The 17,975-nt window shown below is 37.5% G+C and overlaps 1 protein-coding gene across 6 annotated transcripts in view; it reads left to right on the top strand.

Annotated features, from left to right (window-relative positions):
* MGAT4C (MGAT4 family member C) overlaps positions 1-9,359 on the top strand; it is a 433,108-nt gene extending 423,749 nt beyond the window's left edge. For all 6 annotated transcript variants that reach the window (XM_080394201.1, XM_080394206.1, XM_080394202.1 and 3 more), the window contains 2 exons: positions 4,267-4,414; positions 6,270-9,359. In XM_080394201.1, coding sequence (XP_080250327.1) covers positions 4,267-4,414; positions 6,270-7,426 — 1,305 coding nt within the window. In that variant the 3' untranslated portion in view covers positions 7,427-9,359. The remainder of the gene's footprint in view (positions 1-4,266; positions 4,415-6,269) is intronic.
* Positions 9,360-17,975: the final 8,616 nt, after the last annotated feature.

The raw sequence follows: 17,975 nt of genomic DNA, 5'->3' as shown, positions 1-17,975 counted from the left end.
TAACGAATGTAGCAAAACATGGAGATGACTTCATCAGGTGTATTTGTTTGAGTCAAAACACCCCCTGTATTTTCCATACTTCTGGATTTCCCTCAATGTTAATGTTGAAAATTGCCTACATCTGAATACTCACATGAGCTAGGAGCTCCTTTTTCAGTTCACACTGCAAATCTCACCTGTGCATACCATACTAAGCAGTATTATAGAAATACAATTACAGAAGAGAACGTACACTAATTTCACGCATTTTAAGCTCCTTGCACAAACAATTTCTTTTCAGTGCTTTAATTTTGTGGTTTTCTCACTTTCTGTACCGCAGATTTGAGTGGTGGGTTCATTGCTACAGCGTTAACAATTAGACATAAATGATATCTAGTGTAAGTTTATGATTGTGAAAAAGATTTATGGAGAGGTTTGTGCTAGGGATTTCAACAAGCGAGCTACCGACAAGGTAACATAACTGTACAGTTTATATGTGAGCTGTGGGTGTCCCAATGCTGAATGTCAAGTAAGCCCTGAAGACTTATTAATCAGAAGTTGGACTGGGCCCAGGAAAAGAACATGGTAGCTTAATAACTGGAGCTTGCAAATAGTAAAATGATTAAAATGAATTTATAATAACATTGTGATATGATTACACTGTCCTCTTTCTTGATCTTGAACTACTGTGTGGCTATCTGATTCTCTGTGCCACCCTTTGTCTGATCCATCGAATGTGGACAGTGACAGTATGGGCTTTCCAATACTCTGAAAGGTGAAGTCTGGTCTCAGATCTGAAAAGAAACATCATAGTATGAAAAAAAGTGCAATACACAAACAGTAAAATCCTTACATTAATTTATGAGAACCATAGATAACTTGCTAGTGATTGTAATATAAAATAGTTTACTTATTACTTGTAACAATATAGTAAATATTTACAATATTATTAAGACTATGCTAGTACTTTTTAAACTGTGGAAAAGATAACCCATGTTTCTAGCGTGTTACTTCATTACAGATATATTGATTACTCTAACAGTACTTGCACTAAGGTTTTTCACCATGTTTTATTTATTCATCATTTCTTGGTTGCGATCAGATTTTACCTGCCTTATTGTGGGCTTTTTTTCCGGTGGTATTTTCCCAGATGATGCTTCTCCACTCACTAATGGCTTCAAAGTCCCCCAAATGTTTCTGAAAGTGCTTTTATTGTCACCACTAATAGTGTTCCTCTTGGTTTGTTTTTGAAATCTTTTCCTGTCCTATTTCCCAGCTCCCCAGCACCATATCTTATTCTTAATTTGCTCTTTCCCCCCCTTTTTTTTAGACATTCACTCTTTCATTGCTTCTCTTCATCACAGTTCTGGCATATTTGCATTCATGTAGCTCCCAGCCAAGTTTCCTGACAGTTCTCCCAGATCCCTTGCTACCTTTATGGTCCATCGGGTGTTTTTCAAATGTGTTAGGCTGTTGACATTTTAGTTTACTTATTTATTTTTATTTTCAACTTTCCTGACCATGTCTGACTGCTCTGTTAACTAGTCTGGTGTGTTTTTTCTGCTGAGGTAAAAGATGAGCAGTTTCAATGGTGCTGAGGAGAGATACACTTGTGAATAGCTTTCAAGGACAGCAGGCTAACCAGTTCCCCTCAGGGAATGGGAACCTGAAAGTCCTCAGAGCCCCAGAGGCCCTCTTGACTTTCTATTTGTAACAAGTCTCCTGCAGGCAACTGGCCCTGAATTTCTCTTCCCAGTTTCGGGCAGCAGGCTGTGCAAGGGGATGGATGCAGGGCTGTTATCACTTTCACCAAATGTAAGATGAAATGAGTGGCCTTTTTCAGGATGCCAGAATATCAAACTGAAATTCATGGTGGCAAATCTGAAGAGAAACAAGAACTTCTCCTTGTCACTCAGAGACTCTCACATATCTAGACAATCCCTTCACTGTTTTCTGTAGAGCATTTGCTGTGGAAATGGAAAGTAAGGACCTACCTGGGAAAATTGCTTAAGTATGTTTGATAGGGGCTATACAGTGCTGATGCATGTGTGTCAGCTGAGCAGTTTAAGGTGTTTTGAATGCAGCATGTGAACAATGTTGGATCAAATATTTTGAAGACATACTGAATTAATGTAACCGGATATTGCAATATAGACAGTGACTTTTTTATACATATTCTGAGTTGCAAGTGAACTGTAAGTGAAGCATGCCTTCTGCACTATTCTGTGAACACTGATCACTATAACGGGCACTGAGAAAACGATAGTACTAGTGTAGATGACACAGCATCCTTAGCAGAGCAGAGTGTCTCTAGAAAGAATGGAGAACTTCTGGCACCTCATCCCATGGCACTCACAAGAACCTCCCAAGCTCCAGCAAACACTGGAATGTAAGTTAGAGGTTAGCTGACAGAAGAAAGTCAGAACTGTCATTAAAAAATTAAATAAGATGACTAAAGAGAGCTAATCAGGATCTTCAGCTTCACTGGACTTTACATAGTAGTCAGGTATAGAAGAACCAGATGTAATTTTTTTAAAAAAATCCATATTTCAGTTTTGCTTTTCATTCAACAAACGAATGAAACCAACAATATTAATTAAAAAAAAAAAAAAGGATTGTTAGCCACAAAAGGGATTTCAAAAGGGATTTATTAAAGGGGGGAAAATAGAAAAGGAAAATTTTTGTGGCCAGTTTAAATATTTGGCTTGCTAAAATCAAAAAATTTTGTCCTGATATTCTCTAAACATTTCAAAAATTTTTATGTAGAAGAACCTCAGAAGAATGGGTTTCCATTCCAAAACCTTCTTATGAAATAAAGAATTTTGGTACTCCATTCTGGAACCAATGACACATGATGTTTTGACATTAAAGAAAGGCTGGTTTTAAAAAAAGAAAGGTTTTGGACCAGCCTTTTTTTTTTTTTTTTTTTTTTCATTTGACAGTTTTTATGGGATGCATTCTATTCCTAGCCCACTGAGTTACATTTTAATCTGGACTCTGATCAACATAACCCTTGCTCTCGTAACTTACTAGCAAATGCAAAGTAGCATGACAGCACTAGAAAGAAATTACTGGAGAGACGCTGCCAATCAAGAGAGCGTAACAGTGCACGTAGATGCCCATGGATGTCCACCAAAGAACTTTACTAAGCTCAGAAGTGGATCATCTACTACTTCTATGAAAGAAAAATAACAACCTTAAAAATGAGCCTAGCATCGGTTTACAGAAATATTTCGTTGTGCTATAAAATATATCTTTGACACATTTTTGAATATTTATACATTAAATGAGTGCTGTTTCTGTGGTTGTTCTTGTTAGCCGCAATGTTATCACTGCACAATGTTCCCATTTAATGACAGATGAGGAAGTTTTTAGTGCATTAGCATACTGTATATAGCAGAAGAAATGAACTCATTCATACACTGGTCTGTCATCAAACTAGAATCAAGCCATGTAAATTAAATAAGCATTCCTACCTTTAAATTCAGTCTCACGACACTACAATCTGTAAGATATTTCCCCTTTTCTGAAGGGCTAAGGAATAGATTTTCCCTGAGACCAAACTGAGCTTATAGATAGGGCACTGCAGATGAAGCTGCTCCTTCCCTTCTGTGATTTTACTACAGCTAGGGAAGCTTCTTGTAAGAAAAAGACAGGAGAAGGAGGCAGGAAGAGGAGGCATGGTGATAAACTTGCTCTTTTTTCTATACCATCAGACAGTGTTCACCAAATCCAGAGAAAGCTTGCCTGTCTGGATGTTCACATGCATTTCTTCTTATCACAAACCTGAGTCGGAGCTACTCAGAAAAATGGCAAAATGAGCCAGATGCCAGGATCTAGTTTTGTCTGTCTTTTGCAAAAGTTTTGGTGTTTTTTTCAATCACTGAAAACATTTTCCAAAAATCTCCCCCACTTCTTCATCTATGAAAATTATCTCATCTGTTGCTGACTGATGCTTTCTTATCCCTATTTTGAATACCACAGCATTTTTGGAATCATTTAGTTTTTGCAACCTTTTCAGATTTTTTGTCCAAATTTTTTTTTCCTTTTCCTATTACCGTAATCTGAAGGGTTATGGTAGATTTTCTGTAACCAAAAATGTATGATACTCAATAATGTGTTTTTTAAAAAAGTGAGTTGACATCTACATGCTTTCATGAAAGCTGACACTGAGAACTGTTATTCTTGGAAACCTGCCTGTCCATGTTTCCTCTCTAGTTGGCATTCATAAATGTGTTTCTCTCTGTCTCTCTCCCTCTCCTATTCTTTTTTTCTTCTCACTAATAGGAAGGGGACAAGCAATTAATCAGAGAAACAGCCACGCACCAGCTCAACCCAGAGCGCTATGTTCACAATTTTAAAGATTTGTCTAATTTCTCAGGATCTATAAACATTTCCTATCGCTACCTAGCTGGCACGCCTTTGCCAAGGAAAAGTAAGTAACTGCAATCTGAATGTTATGAAATGAGGTAATTTAAAAATTGGTGGAATCCATATAGTCCCTGTAGTGTTTCTAGGCAAGAGGGGCTAAGTTAAGCAGTGACAATCTCAGAGACTTAGTGGGACAGTTCTCTCTCTCTCCACAGGTAGTTCCCGGGCAGCTGCTAGTTCAGCCCTAGAAGTGACTGCCCCACAGCCTGGCAATCTTCTGACCAAATGCCTGACTTGTAGCCATCCTGCAGGCAGCTCCTGGATGGTCTGTGTTGTGAGAACATATTTTTGTGGATCTCCCTCCAGGCCACAGGGAGATGATTTAGAAAGCAGGAACAAGGCACATGCTGGTGGTACTCTGTAACCACCCTCCGAGATCATACTGGCAGCCTCTGTCTGCATAACCAGTAAATCCAGTCTAAGGTATGCTTGGGATCATGTAGATAACACCCTGCAGGTCCCATGTTCTGCCAGTCCAGCAGCTGTGGATGGATGTCCTTGTTCCCTTACTGTAATATTGAGGGAGGTGAATTGTGCTGTTATTGGGATAGTAAAGGAGGATTCTTCTTGCAGCCATGTGTAAATGGTCTATCTAGTTATTCTGACTTCAGGCAGGGTTCAAGACTTTCATCTTGAAGTGAAATATGGCCATACCTAACTTTTAGACAGGTGTCCTTTGGGTTCCAAATCAATCATTTCACAAACATAAACAAGGCTCAGAAGTCTAAGCACAGAAGTTAAATAAAATCGTCTGTGAGTTGTTGATCTTTATAGAAAGCTATAAAGTTTTTTCAAATTAGAGATGAGAAATTTGGGGCTCTGTAGGCAGCATAAATGGCTTCTGGGGGTTGTACTTCACTGTACAACTGCATTTTCAGCAGACTTAAGCCTTGAGGGAAATTCTGAACCACTTTATCAGAGCAGCCTTTTACAAACTACAGTATTTCAAGAAAGTTGGGGTAGGTTCAACTAAAGTAGGCACTGCCAACTATAGTCTTAATTTTTTTAGAAATGGAGTTAGAAAAATGGAAATATATTAGCAAATATCTGAAAAAAATGATTTGGACTGCTGGTAAAAATGCAATGGCAGTGACTCCAAAACAGCAGAGATGAAAATTCTTCCCTTATAATTCATATGCATATCTCTCTAGAAAGATGTAACAGCCATAAAAAATATTTATACAAGCACAGGTATGCAGTAGTAAGTTCTTTTCTACTTTGAAAGAATATCTAAATTACATCTTGCAAGAGGGAATTCCCTGTAAAATGCTCAATGAGTCCTGAAAAAGGGTTAGAAGAACTATCAGCATGGAAAAATTGGACAAATTCAGTTAAAAATGAACATGCAGAAAAAATTAGCCATACATTCATAAAACTATAAAGTTAATTGTAAGTGTAACTAGTGCAGAGTGCTTAAAATGATGAAAGTTTGGCAATTAATCTATAGCTCACATTTTTGTGCTGCATTTCATAGTTCCTTGCTTTAAAAATATTGTGTGAATCATATCTCATAATCCCCTTTCTTTCAGCAGATTTTACAGCCTTGTCATTGTCTATGTGGTTTCCGCTGCCAGGCATATATGATTTGGCTTTTGTCTACTACATGCCATTCCTTGCAGTTAACAAGTGAATATTTAATGCAACAGTGTCCATATATGTATTTGCTCACCATATGATTCTTTCATGAAAAGGCAATAAATGCCCTTCGATGCATGTAGCTTAAATGCACATACCAAATTTTGCATCTTCACCATTCAAAAGGTTTATGTAATACAATCACAGCTCTGGAGGACAGCTTGGTGGCAAAATGGTTTCCAATATCAGATACTCAGGTTTTGTTTGAATTGTCTTTTGTACAGGGTATCTTACAATTGGGCTATCCTCTGTGAAACGGAAAAAGGGAAACTACTTGCTTGAGACCATCAAGTCCATATTTGAGCAGTCAAGTTATGAGGAACTCAAAGAAATTGCAGTGGTAGTGCAGCTGGCAGATTTTGACTCAGCCTGGTGTGAAGGGATGGTCCAGGATATTTCACAGAAATTTGCACATCATATAATTGCGGGCAGATTAATGGTTATCCACGTCCCTGAGGAGTATTATCCTGTACTGGATGGCCTCAAGAGGAATTACAATGACCCAGAGGACCGTGTGAAGTTTCGATCCAAGCAAAATGTAGATTATGCTTTCCTTCTTAACTTTTGTGCCAATCTTTCTGACTATTATGTGATGCTGGAAGATGATGTTCGTTGCTCAAAGAATTTTTTGACTGCTGTTAAGAAAGTAATTACCTCACGAGAAGGATCCTACTGGGTGACTTTGGAGTTCTCCAAACTGGGATATATTGGAAAGCTTTACCATTCCCATGACCTCCCACGTCTGGCCCATTTTTTGTTGATGTTCTACCAAGAAATGCCTTGTGACTGGCTGCTCATCCACTTTCGTGGGCTGTTAGCTCAAAAGGAGGTGATACGTTTTAAGCCGTCTCTGTTCCAGCACATGGGATACTACTCATCTTACAAAGGAGCTGAAAACAAGCTAAAGGATGATGATTTTGAAGAGGAATCATTTGATATTCCTGACAACCCACCTGCAAACTTGCACACCAACATGAATGTATTTGAAAACTATGAGGCAAGCAAGGCTTACAGCAGCATTGACGAGTACTTCTGGGGCAAAGCTCCTTCTACTGGAGACTTCTATGGAATTGTATTTGAAAAACCCATTAAAATCAGTAAAATTAAAGTTGTCACTGGAACTGAAGACCGGCAAAATGACATTTTGCATCATGGTGCCCTGGAAGTAGGAGAAAAGATTGCAGGGAGTAAAAAAGGGAGACAATGTACTACCTACTTGAGACTAGGGGAATTCAAAAATGGGAATTTTGAAATAACAGATGTAGAGCACAAAGTTCTGTTTGATATTAACTGCATGAGAATACTTGTTACCAAAAGTCAAAAAGAATGGCTGATCATTAGGAGCATTAGTGTCTGGACTTCTCAAACACCAAATCAATAAAGCAAAGCCACGTAAGAATGTACAGAGTACGTACAATCTGCTGGGTCCCATCTGGTGCCATTCCCCAGAAAAAAAAAAAAAAAAAAAAAAAAAAAGACATTTCCAACTCTTCACTAGAGACACAGAAAAACTGGGGAAATCACAAAACAATCAAAGCAATTTATTTTTTACTAGTTTGGCCAGGCAATATACAAACACTTATTTGTTGAAAATTCTGAATTTTCTAAGAAATGAAAAGTTCTCAAGCCACTCTACAGATCTTGAACCCCATTTTTATCATTTCTCTGTAAGAAAGATCTTCTTAACTAAACAGACAAAACATCCTATAATTACCAAAAGATATAAAGCTATGACCAATATTTTGTGAAAAGAAATTGGATTGTACTTTACGCACATAAAAATTTAAAATGCTGTGTTAGTATGCATTTGTACAATAGTTGATGATGTGTTTCTTTTAAAGGCAGTTGTGACAAGGAAATCTGTTCTGAAACTGGCAGTTTCATTCTGAGCACTGTAAGAAAATAGTGTGGCTAATCATTGCAGCTTCTGTTCAAAAAAGGAATGTATGTAAAAATTATAAATCTGACATGACAACTATGTAAAAAATAGATAATTGCATCACTTACTCTGTCTCAACAAATATCCTTTGTTCTTTTTCCTGTTTTTTTTCACCTAAACAAGCACTACTTGAATTCTATATTACTTAGGGGACTAATTTACACTCCTTATTTGAACAAAATGCCTCACAGTAAGCAAGCATTCTGCTTGAGTACAGATGTCGCTATCAAACCCAAGCACCTCAAAAGCAGCACTGTTCTCTTAGGCATCTTAACAGATCGCAGCTTCAACATTTTCTGCTCCTTCACAATATACAGAACTCCCTGTGAGAAATTTGCACATAGCTGAATACTATACTGTTGCAGCACAAACTACTAGGCTGCAACAAGGCTTCACCAGTGGTCAGATTCTACCGTCTGTGCTGTATCACCTTCCTCCAGAGGTCAGACCACACCACTCCTCCCCTATCTAACCCCTTCTCCTACAATCCTCAGGGCTATTTAACCACTTAACAGGGACAGCTACAGCTGCACATCGTCCATATCAATCAACCCACTGCCTCTGAGGCAAGGCCACAGCTGCATACCATCAATGCCAATCAAACCACTGCCTTCATTCCTCTACACTATACCATGCTTTCTAAGGACTGTTGTACCTTCCATATTTACCTGTCCAGTTCATGTATGATACAAATGTAAAGTGTACTAAGCTGATCAATTGGAGGTGAATGCAACCATCAGTCTTTTCTGGATGATCTCTAGCCAATAGAGCACAGGCGTAATTAAGAATCCTGATTCAATGAAAAAAAAATGTTTCTAAAATAATGTTTCTAAATTAGTTTTTATTTTTTCTTCGGTTTTCTAATCATGTTAGTTTTGTAGACACTTTCCCACTGCCTCTGGTTATTCCCTGTGAGCTTATTTTGCCTGGGTGTAGCCAGCAGAAAAGTTCCCTCAGTCCTCATGACTTTGGTGTCAGCTCCTGGGCTTTTAGTGTATCACACTGGGAGGCTGTATGGCTATATCATAGAATCATTTAGGTTGGAAAAGACCTTTGAGATCTCAAGTCCAATCGTTGACCCAGGACTGCCAAGACCACCACTAAACCGTGTCCCTAAACACTGCATTCATGAGTTCTTTAAACACCTCTGTGGATGGAGACTGTACCACCTCCCTGGGCAGCTTGTTCCTATGCTTGGCCACCCTTTCAGTGAAGAAGGTTTTCCCAATATCCAATCTAAACCTCCTTTGGTGCAATTTGAGGCCACTTCCTCTTGTCCTATCGCTAGTGGTCTGGGAGAAGAGACCTGCCCCCACCTGGCTACAACCTCCTTTCAGGCAGCTGTAGAGAGCAATAAGGTGTGTCCGTCCGTGTGTCCCGTGTCGTCCCCCGTCCCTGTGTCGCCCCCCCCCCCCCCCCCCCCCCCCCCCAAGCCTCCTCCAGTCCAGAATAAACAACCCCAGTTCTTGCTGCTCCTCATAACAGTTGTGCTCCAGTGCTCCAGACCCTTCACCAGCGTCATTGCCCTTCTCTGGACACGCTCCAGCACCTCTGCATCCCTATTGAAGTGAGGGGCCCAAAACTGAACAAAGTATTTGAGGTGCAGCTTCACCAGTGCCCAGCAGAAGGGGACAACCACTTCCCTTGTCCAGACATTTGAATCAGCAGAATCTGAGGGGTTTTCCTCTAAGTAATTGTCCAGACTCTCTCAGCAGACACACAAAGAAATCCATGAGTATCAAGTGTGACACAGATGAACACTGTATTGTCAATCTCATGAATACTGTGATTACCACCTAATTGCTTGTAAGGGTTTTAGTTAAACCTGGAAGGCAAGGATTAAATTTAAGGAATGCCTGAACTGACCAAGAGTGAAATAACTACTGTACTCAGCACATCCAAACTTAACATGGCTATTTCAGAAGTGTAAATTGTTTAAAACTACACAAAACAGCAATGCAATTGCTTTTCCTGGTTCATAAATCCTGATAAATTCAGGTCCAGATTTGGCAAATCCCCCAGTACAGAGGTAAACTACATTTTAAAACAAATCTTCTGATACATGCTTCTACACAATTCAGAAAATCATCCTCTTCTCAAAGGAAGTATTTGTTTCCTTGTTCTTTAATAAATACCTAAATCTCTGTTCTTCATATACATATCTTCAGTAAAATAGATTAAAAGCGGCATATATGTTCAGTCTGAAAACTAAAATAATACCATTTTAAAAAATGAAAAATATGTGCTAATCTCAAATGTTTATAAATATTTATGAAGGGCTTGCTTTTTAACAGTGATCTTCCATGATTATCAAATAATTAGCTGATAATTAGTCAATAGACAACATCAATTTTTTCATTTTTTTTAATGAACTGTCAATCTAGTATTTTTCCTTTCCTTGATCATTAACTGCTACCACCAAAGCAAACATAACTAGGTTAACCAAGAACATTACCTTTACTTTTATTCAGAAATGTGGTATGTCCAAACCAATCTTCTAAATTAGAGTGGAAAATATAGTCAATCCCAAGGTTTAAACTGTTCTTGTAATCAAAACCATACACAATGTGAATGGCTACTACAAATTAAATGCTTTCAACATAAGCCTGAAGCAATTCAAATGGCATTTTTTAATTAGGAGCTGATCAAAAATGCTTTCCTTTTTAAAATAACAGTAGTAATGCGTCTCATCTTTGATACCATGGCTTAGCAGTGAGAACTCTCATCTGGCTGTTACCAGTCTGACAGGGTCAAACCCACAAATGCCAAGTCAATGACCTCAATGGAAACTTTGCTTGGGTGTGGGTAGTGGTATGTGCTGGGAATGAGAGGCATGCACCACTCTTGCTGTTGAATTTGTGTTGGTTTGGCAAAAATAAACAACAATGCATTTATTCCAGTAGAGGCAAGAACAATGTGTTTTGAGTGAGTGTTTTGAACACTCAGTGCATATGTCCTAGCTCCTCCTTCACAGAATGCATATTTTATCCAACTAATTCACATGAAAAAGTTGCCAAATTTGGTGGGGGAAAAAAACAAACAGAAAATCAATGATAACTGGTTTTCAGACAGATGTGCTAAGAAAAGTGATTGCCTTCTGAAAGGGAAATATTTAATCAGACGTATATGTTTAGTAATACTTCTCAAAGGCTGAATTTTCTGTTTTTCACTGATGAAGCAAAAGATTAGCAGAGTCACAAAACTCTGTTTGTGGGTGTATACAGTTGGTTCTGTTGGTGTGTATTTCTTGGGTTCATTTGTGAATTGAACATCAATGTTTTCATACTGAAGTACTTATATTGAAAATATTACACTGTGGTCTGCACACTGATGGATCTATTCTTCACTAACATACATGTATTGTTCCTATTGGCACTGTCTGGGAATCCTCATTGTATAATGTCCGTGGGTGTTTTTTCTTTTCTTAACTAAAAGCCAGTTTGTCTTCTATCTTTCTTCACACAGTGCAATCCCTCTGACACAGGGAATTCTTGCGAAGCAAAATACTACTCACTGTGAATTAAAATAACTGAGTCCTTAGTTTAGTGCAGAATACACACACCCAGAAGACAGCAATTTTCAAGCAAAAGAGTTTTAGAATATTTACTGTATGTACTATGGTAAAGGTGATTCACTAAGGTGCTATATAAATGTGTTATTTTTAGATCAATGTTCTAAAATGATGCTCTGTTTACTCTTTGCTCAGTATTCTCTTGTGTTAGACACCAATGTTTTTGCTTTTATAAAAGGAATCTGAGAACTTGTTCATTACTGAATTATTAAAAGTCAAATAAAACTGCAAACTATGACACCTTAGAAAATATTTCATCCTGGAAAACAAAGGGGGAAAAAACCAAACATGGTTAACCATCGTAAAAACTGCAGATGCAGTCAGCTTTCATTGTGAGGCATTTCAGAGATTCTGATGGAAATAATAGATCTTACTACTCTCATGTTACATTTGCAGTTCTGTTAGGCTACATTTCAGTAAGTATTAAATTATGACTAGTAATGCAGATCATGTATCATGAGCTCAAGCAGTAACGTATCCTCAAATGGTACAGTATAATCTTTTGCAAAACACAAGCAGAAAATACAGATGTATTAGAATGAAAACAAACTAAGTGATTTTGATGTCATATTCTATATACAAAGACAAATGAATTGAAATGTCTCCATCACTCCATCAGCTTTTCAGATAAAGTAGAAATAGGGGCTTAATCCTTGCTCTTCTCTCCTTGGTTCTTAGAGAAGAAAACTACAAAATTTCTACTCCCTTCAGTGGAAGCAGGATTGAGCTATATATCATAAAAACCTGAAAGTGTTGATTTTGTAAAATAATTATTTTTTTATATAAACAAATACTTGTCTTATCCTTTCCATCTTAGTTTTAGCCATCCTGGAAGGCTGGAATTTAAATAGTCTCCAAGCAGATGTGTTTTGGTATCTCTGGATGGCTTTTTCCAAGTACTTGCCTCTTTTTCTAGTTTTGTCACAGCAAATACATTCTGTGTCACCTAGGCATTCATGCCCTTTAGTAGCACAGTCGGGCATGTTGACTACGGCTAGATTGCTGCTTCTGTTGCGAATGGAGAGGAAGAGGAGCACCTTCACAGCTATGAGTCATCTCAGCATCTCCACTATGGTGGTAGGCTATGCAAGTGGTTTGGCCTGAACATTCATTTCCTAGATAATTAGAGATACAGGAGATCTGTTTCTTTTGCATGATTACATATAATACATATAAATCTATATAAAAGCATATGATACACATGAACTTTTACAGATAATTTCCTAGCAGCAGCACCACTCTTTACAGCAGGGATGTTCAGTATCTTCTTCATACATACTGTCCTGCAACTGCAATGAAAATAATTTGGTCACCTTTAAAATAAGGAATGGAATATTCACCTTGACTCTAAAGCATTATTTATTCTATCTTAGTTCAATAAGAATAAAGAAAGATTTTCAATAACATTTCCATAATAGTAGTTTGTTGTTTAAATGGCATACAATTGAATTGGCATCTGGACAGATACTATGCTATTTTTCAACCACATTCCTAGATGTTTTTCAACTGTCATACTGCTTACCCGGTATTCTCAAATAAAACTCCACATTGTCCTGACAGTTCTAAAAAGGCTCTTAAAACTCCATGTAGAACTTGAAAGTACTTTAAGTAGAGTTATATTGCTAATTAAACCTTTTGCCAGACATTTGCGGAACTTATGCAAGAGTTTCACATCTAATAAGAAAAGCTGAACATCAAAAGCTGATGTTCATTTCCTCCATCCAGCTGGTTAAATAGCTGTCTTCCCTTTTTCTTGCTGTTTATTCATTAACATCAGTTTTGCTTTTGCCAGTTCAGGAAAACCTGCCTGGCAGCCATGGAAATCTGAGGCTGTGAATTCTCAGAGGTGCTGTGATTGTAACTTCATGAAATGTTCCCATTTCTTAACATACACATACCACTGTTTTGAAAACCAGTACAAGCGGTGTTCAGTTTCTTGGGCTCTCCCTTGGTGTTACTAGAGTGGATTTTCATCCTAGATAACTGCATCAAGCAAAGGCATTAAAACAGACATTGCCAGGTAAAAAAACCTGCCATGCAAAAGACCTAATTTTAATTTTTAAAACCAGGTTCAAAGGTTTCTTTGTGAGCAGGCTTCATCTATCCTGCACAATTTAAGTAGAAAAGATGAAAATACCATGATCAAAAGAACAGGTTAAATAAATGTTATGTGCATATGTTTCTGCAGGATGATTGCACTTAAAATAACATCATTTAAGGGTGGCTGTTTGTCAGAGTAACATCATTGTATTAACACTTTACAGCAAAAGAGAGCCCATGATGGCCCCTAAAATGGCTCCTTTTTTTGCTGTTTCAATAAAAATAATACATTCAGCATTCAGGAGCATTGCCTAGGGCATGCACACTGATGAGGCACAGAAAGAACAATATTGGCTGTCTGTCCAGCCCGCTGTACTGCAGCACTGGAATGCTTATGTCTACAAGAACGGGGGTGGAAATGCAACAAGGAGCGGTTACTATCCTTGCTACAGTACCTGTAATATTTTTCAAAATAAATGTAAGATATGAAAAAACCCTTTGGCTTAATGCCCTTCTCTTTAACCACAGTACTATTCAGTTTTCTTTTAACTGTAGATACCACATTTTCATTTACTTAACTTGGGCCAAAAGTGCATGTAACCCTAGAGGAAAAGCATACTTTAAAGGAAATTTGACAATGAATTATTGTATACTTTGCTTTCCCAAATGTATGTTCACCTGGTTCTCATAAGCTGGATTTAGAGTTCCTGCTCAAACTGAAGTCTAGAGCTGCAATTGAAAATGTTCTGGCATTTTTTTTCCTTAGTATACCTTGCACCACTAAGGGCAGCAATCTTAATGCATAAATTAAACCCTTACACCAACATTTACTGCTACTGAAAGTCCCTCAAAGACTTTGCAGCATCTTTGTGCAAACCTACTTTCATCGGTATTTTAAATATTCTGACAGAGTGGGGACCTGGTGCACCAGCGGCTTTGCTCCACACTGCCTTCTGCTTCTGCCCCACCAGGTATTAGTGGCTGGTGGGAGGTGGTTACACAGAGCCTTCAGCTGGCCCTTAAATCAGACTTTTTTTCTTTTTTTTCCCACATTTCCTTCCCAACAGAAAACAATCCTTCTAGCCATTATTTGTAGAGCTATCACGTTTTAGTGCAGCAAGTTTTCAAATAGCAAAGTAATAAAAATATTAACAAAAGGAAAAAAAAAAAGAAAAAAATATTTTAGCTCTAACCTTTCCCAAATTAGTTACTAACAATAGGTCAGATCCAGTAACAAATTAGGAGACGTTTCTCTTTTTTTTCCATTAGAATTAGCTTTCTTTTTTGCTTTTTATTTCACATTTGTTAGTTGTAGTGGCAACTAAAACTGAAAAACAACAGCAAACCTTTCCCACCCTTACTTCCCAGTTTGCATATATTTAGAATTTTTTAATATTTACCCACATGGAAACATCTACCATCTGGTGAGCATACTTTGGTCAGATGCTCTGCTCCCAGTAGTCAGGACATCTTGGAAAAATTCCTAGTTCTTAAAAAAGAAAACAGATCTTTGTCTGTGCCAGGATAGTTTGTGGACCAGATGCTTATCTGAATTACTTTGGTGCAAATAACTACTTCCACTACTAGTTGAAAAACAAAAGCTAAACCTATTTTTTTCCCCCTCTTTATTTTATTTTCTTCAGTTTAATGCTGTAGTTAAATAGACCAAGATGACTAAAATAGCCTCAGAATCCTTTTAAGGGGAACAGGATCTTTACTTTAAATCAGAGTAAGAAATCAGAGACTTAAATTCCCTTCCTTCTCAGAAAAGCAAGTGCTAAAAGAGATTTCCCAAGAATTTGAATCTTTGCATCTCAGGAACCTGGAATAGAACCTCCTTCCTCCTTCCTCATCTTGGTATGCACTATGGAAAAGCACCTTTCTTCAAACAATCTTTACTCCAAAGAATAACAATCATATTTTCATAAATGGGATGTGCATCTACTAGGACTCTCGTGAGAGCTTTTCCTGCTTGTCTCACACGTCTAAAATGCTGCGTTCAGTAGCTTAACTACTTTCATTGCACTTGTGTTCATAGACCCAGTTTTCAGGTTGTGGTCTTTAATGACATAAAATTTCACAATCAGGAATTATTTCTGTTCTCCCTGTTTGCTTCACTTCACTAAAGTTTTCAGACAAAAATGTGAGACACAAAGAAACAATTAGGAAAAATGTTTATAGCCTTCAGCAGAATTGTTCGTTTTTTATCCCTTTTGTTGGAAAACAGATCTTTTCTCCCATATGGCCCCTCAGAACAGTTTTTGGCACTCAGACTGCTATTTGCAACATATTCCTAAGTGCTAATGCACCTTTTTTCTCCCCTCAGCTGCTTCTTTTAGTTTTCTGTTATGTCTAAGCAATCACTGTCTGTTATGAACCTGAGGTGTTTTTTTTCAGGGTTTTTCCCCCCCCTTTTTTGGCTGTACTGGAATCCAGATGAGGACATGCTAACAGCTCCTCTTTGGAGGTGGTTGTTTTTTTGTTGTTGGGGTGTTTTTTTTGTCAGAATGGGAATTATTTGTAAGGAACAATTCATCTGGTAAATTGACATTGTGTTTTCTTTTTTCCTACTACAAAAGAAAGGATGCAGAAAGAAGTGAGGCTAAACTACCAGAGCAAAAACTGAAGGACATTTTTCCTTTGGAATGTCCTGCCATGCTTTGTCAGTGAGCATGTAGGGTGGCACATTGGATTATGTCTGAACAGGCAAAGCAGAGAAATAACTTTTAACTTAAACTATTCCTTGAGCCTGAAGGTAGCAGTTCCACAGCTGCTAAGAGGAATCAAATGTAAGAGGAGGACAGTCACTAACAGAGAAAAGGATAACTCAGATGTTTCTAGTGCTCCAAAAATATTCTGTACTTTAAAATATTTCAAACTTAATCCAAAACCCACTGAAATTAAAAGGAGTGTATGCTTTCATTTCAACAGGTCTTTGATCACACCCTAATTTGGGAATTCTCTCTAATAATTAAACTAGTCTTAGTGCTGGCATTTTGAGACAACAGCCATGAAAACAAAGCACTGTTGTTATTGATGTTTTTTTAAGAAATTCTATTCAGAGTTATGTAAAATTTAATTAAAATCAGTTACCACCATTTCCCCTAAGCTGAAAATATGGTTTTGTGGTCCTGCCCCACTTCTGTTCCTGTCTTTCCACCACCTCCCTGCACTGTCCTCATACAAGTACCCAGTGAGTCAGATGATAGTGAATCAAAGAAAGGAATCAAATACGGATTATAACCAAGCAAGAAATAAAAAATGTACTGCCAGTTCAGTTACCATTCAGTTACCATTTGGCTATATCTGCATTTGTGCTGGCATAGCTGAGGGATTAGAGCTAATATGAAATAAGATAGTGTGTAGTTACTGACTAAGCAGTTGTCTCTAGCCCCTGAGATATTTATAATCCCTTTCCTTTAGTGTTTGTGTTACACATATAATAATGTCCTTATTGTTTCATATCTAAAGACATAAAAATGATAAATCAAGAGAGAAAAAGAAAAATGTGTTAATCCAAGTACATGAAATAAAGCAGATAAATACTGTGAGTTACCAAGAGCATACATTAAAACTATATTACAGCCATGAGCTGGGCCCAGGTCTCCATGTCTTCTCATTTTTCAGCTGCAAGTATTTTGTTTAGATTTTTCATCTTCTTTGGACTTTTATGATTTTACATAAAATGTAATCTTGTGACCATAAGAAAATCTCCCCCAAAATAGTCATCACCTATTAGGTTATGTATTTTATAAAGCAATTCCTGTAAATAAATTCTCTTCAAATCCCTTCACATCTCCTGCTACATTTTTTCTAACTACTGCTGTAGACAAGCATCATCCACACTGTAAAATCATACTGATTTAAGAACTTCAGCTTGACATGCATAAATTAGGACCTGTTTGAATACCTGGTATGGATTTTAAGTCTCCGTAGCCAAAGAGGGGAATGCTGTTGCTAGCAGACTAGTAAAGACAGCTGAGTATAAACCAGGAGCTTTATGAATGGGTTAAAAAAATTAAAATCAGAAAACCTAAAAATCACCTTCTGGTTGTATTTAAAAAAAATCTCCCAATTAGACTTTATAAGTCTATCGATTAGTTCCAAATTCATAAGTAGATTCGTATTTAAATACATATTAAAGGCATAAACATAAAAAATGTGCATGACGTTATTGATAATTGTCAATACAGTGTTTGAGGTTGCAGAGAATAGGTATAGCACTGTAGGACCTTGGAGTTGTCCTAGTTTCTGTTTAAATGTCTACTTTCATGTATCCCACACTTCCCACCACTGTGTGAAGTTTCCTGCTCCACCCAAGATACTCAAGAGTGTGAGCAGAAGACGATTGTGGAGGCAAACTTTGTTGCCAGTAAACAA

Source organism: Falco punctatus (genome assembly GCF_963210335.1).
Source record: "Falco punctatus genome assembly, chromosome: 6".
Classification (NCBI taxonomy): domain Eukaryota; kingdom Metazoa; phylum Chordata; class Aves; order Falconiformes; family Falconidae; genus Falco; species Falco punctatus.
The sequence above is the reverse complement of the archived record's forward strand: the minus strand, read 5'-3'. Positions and strand labels throughout refer to the sequence as shown.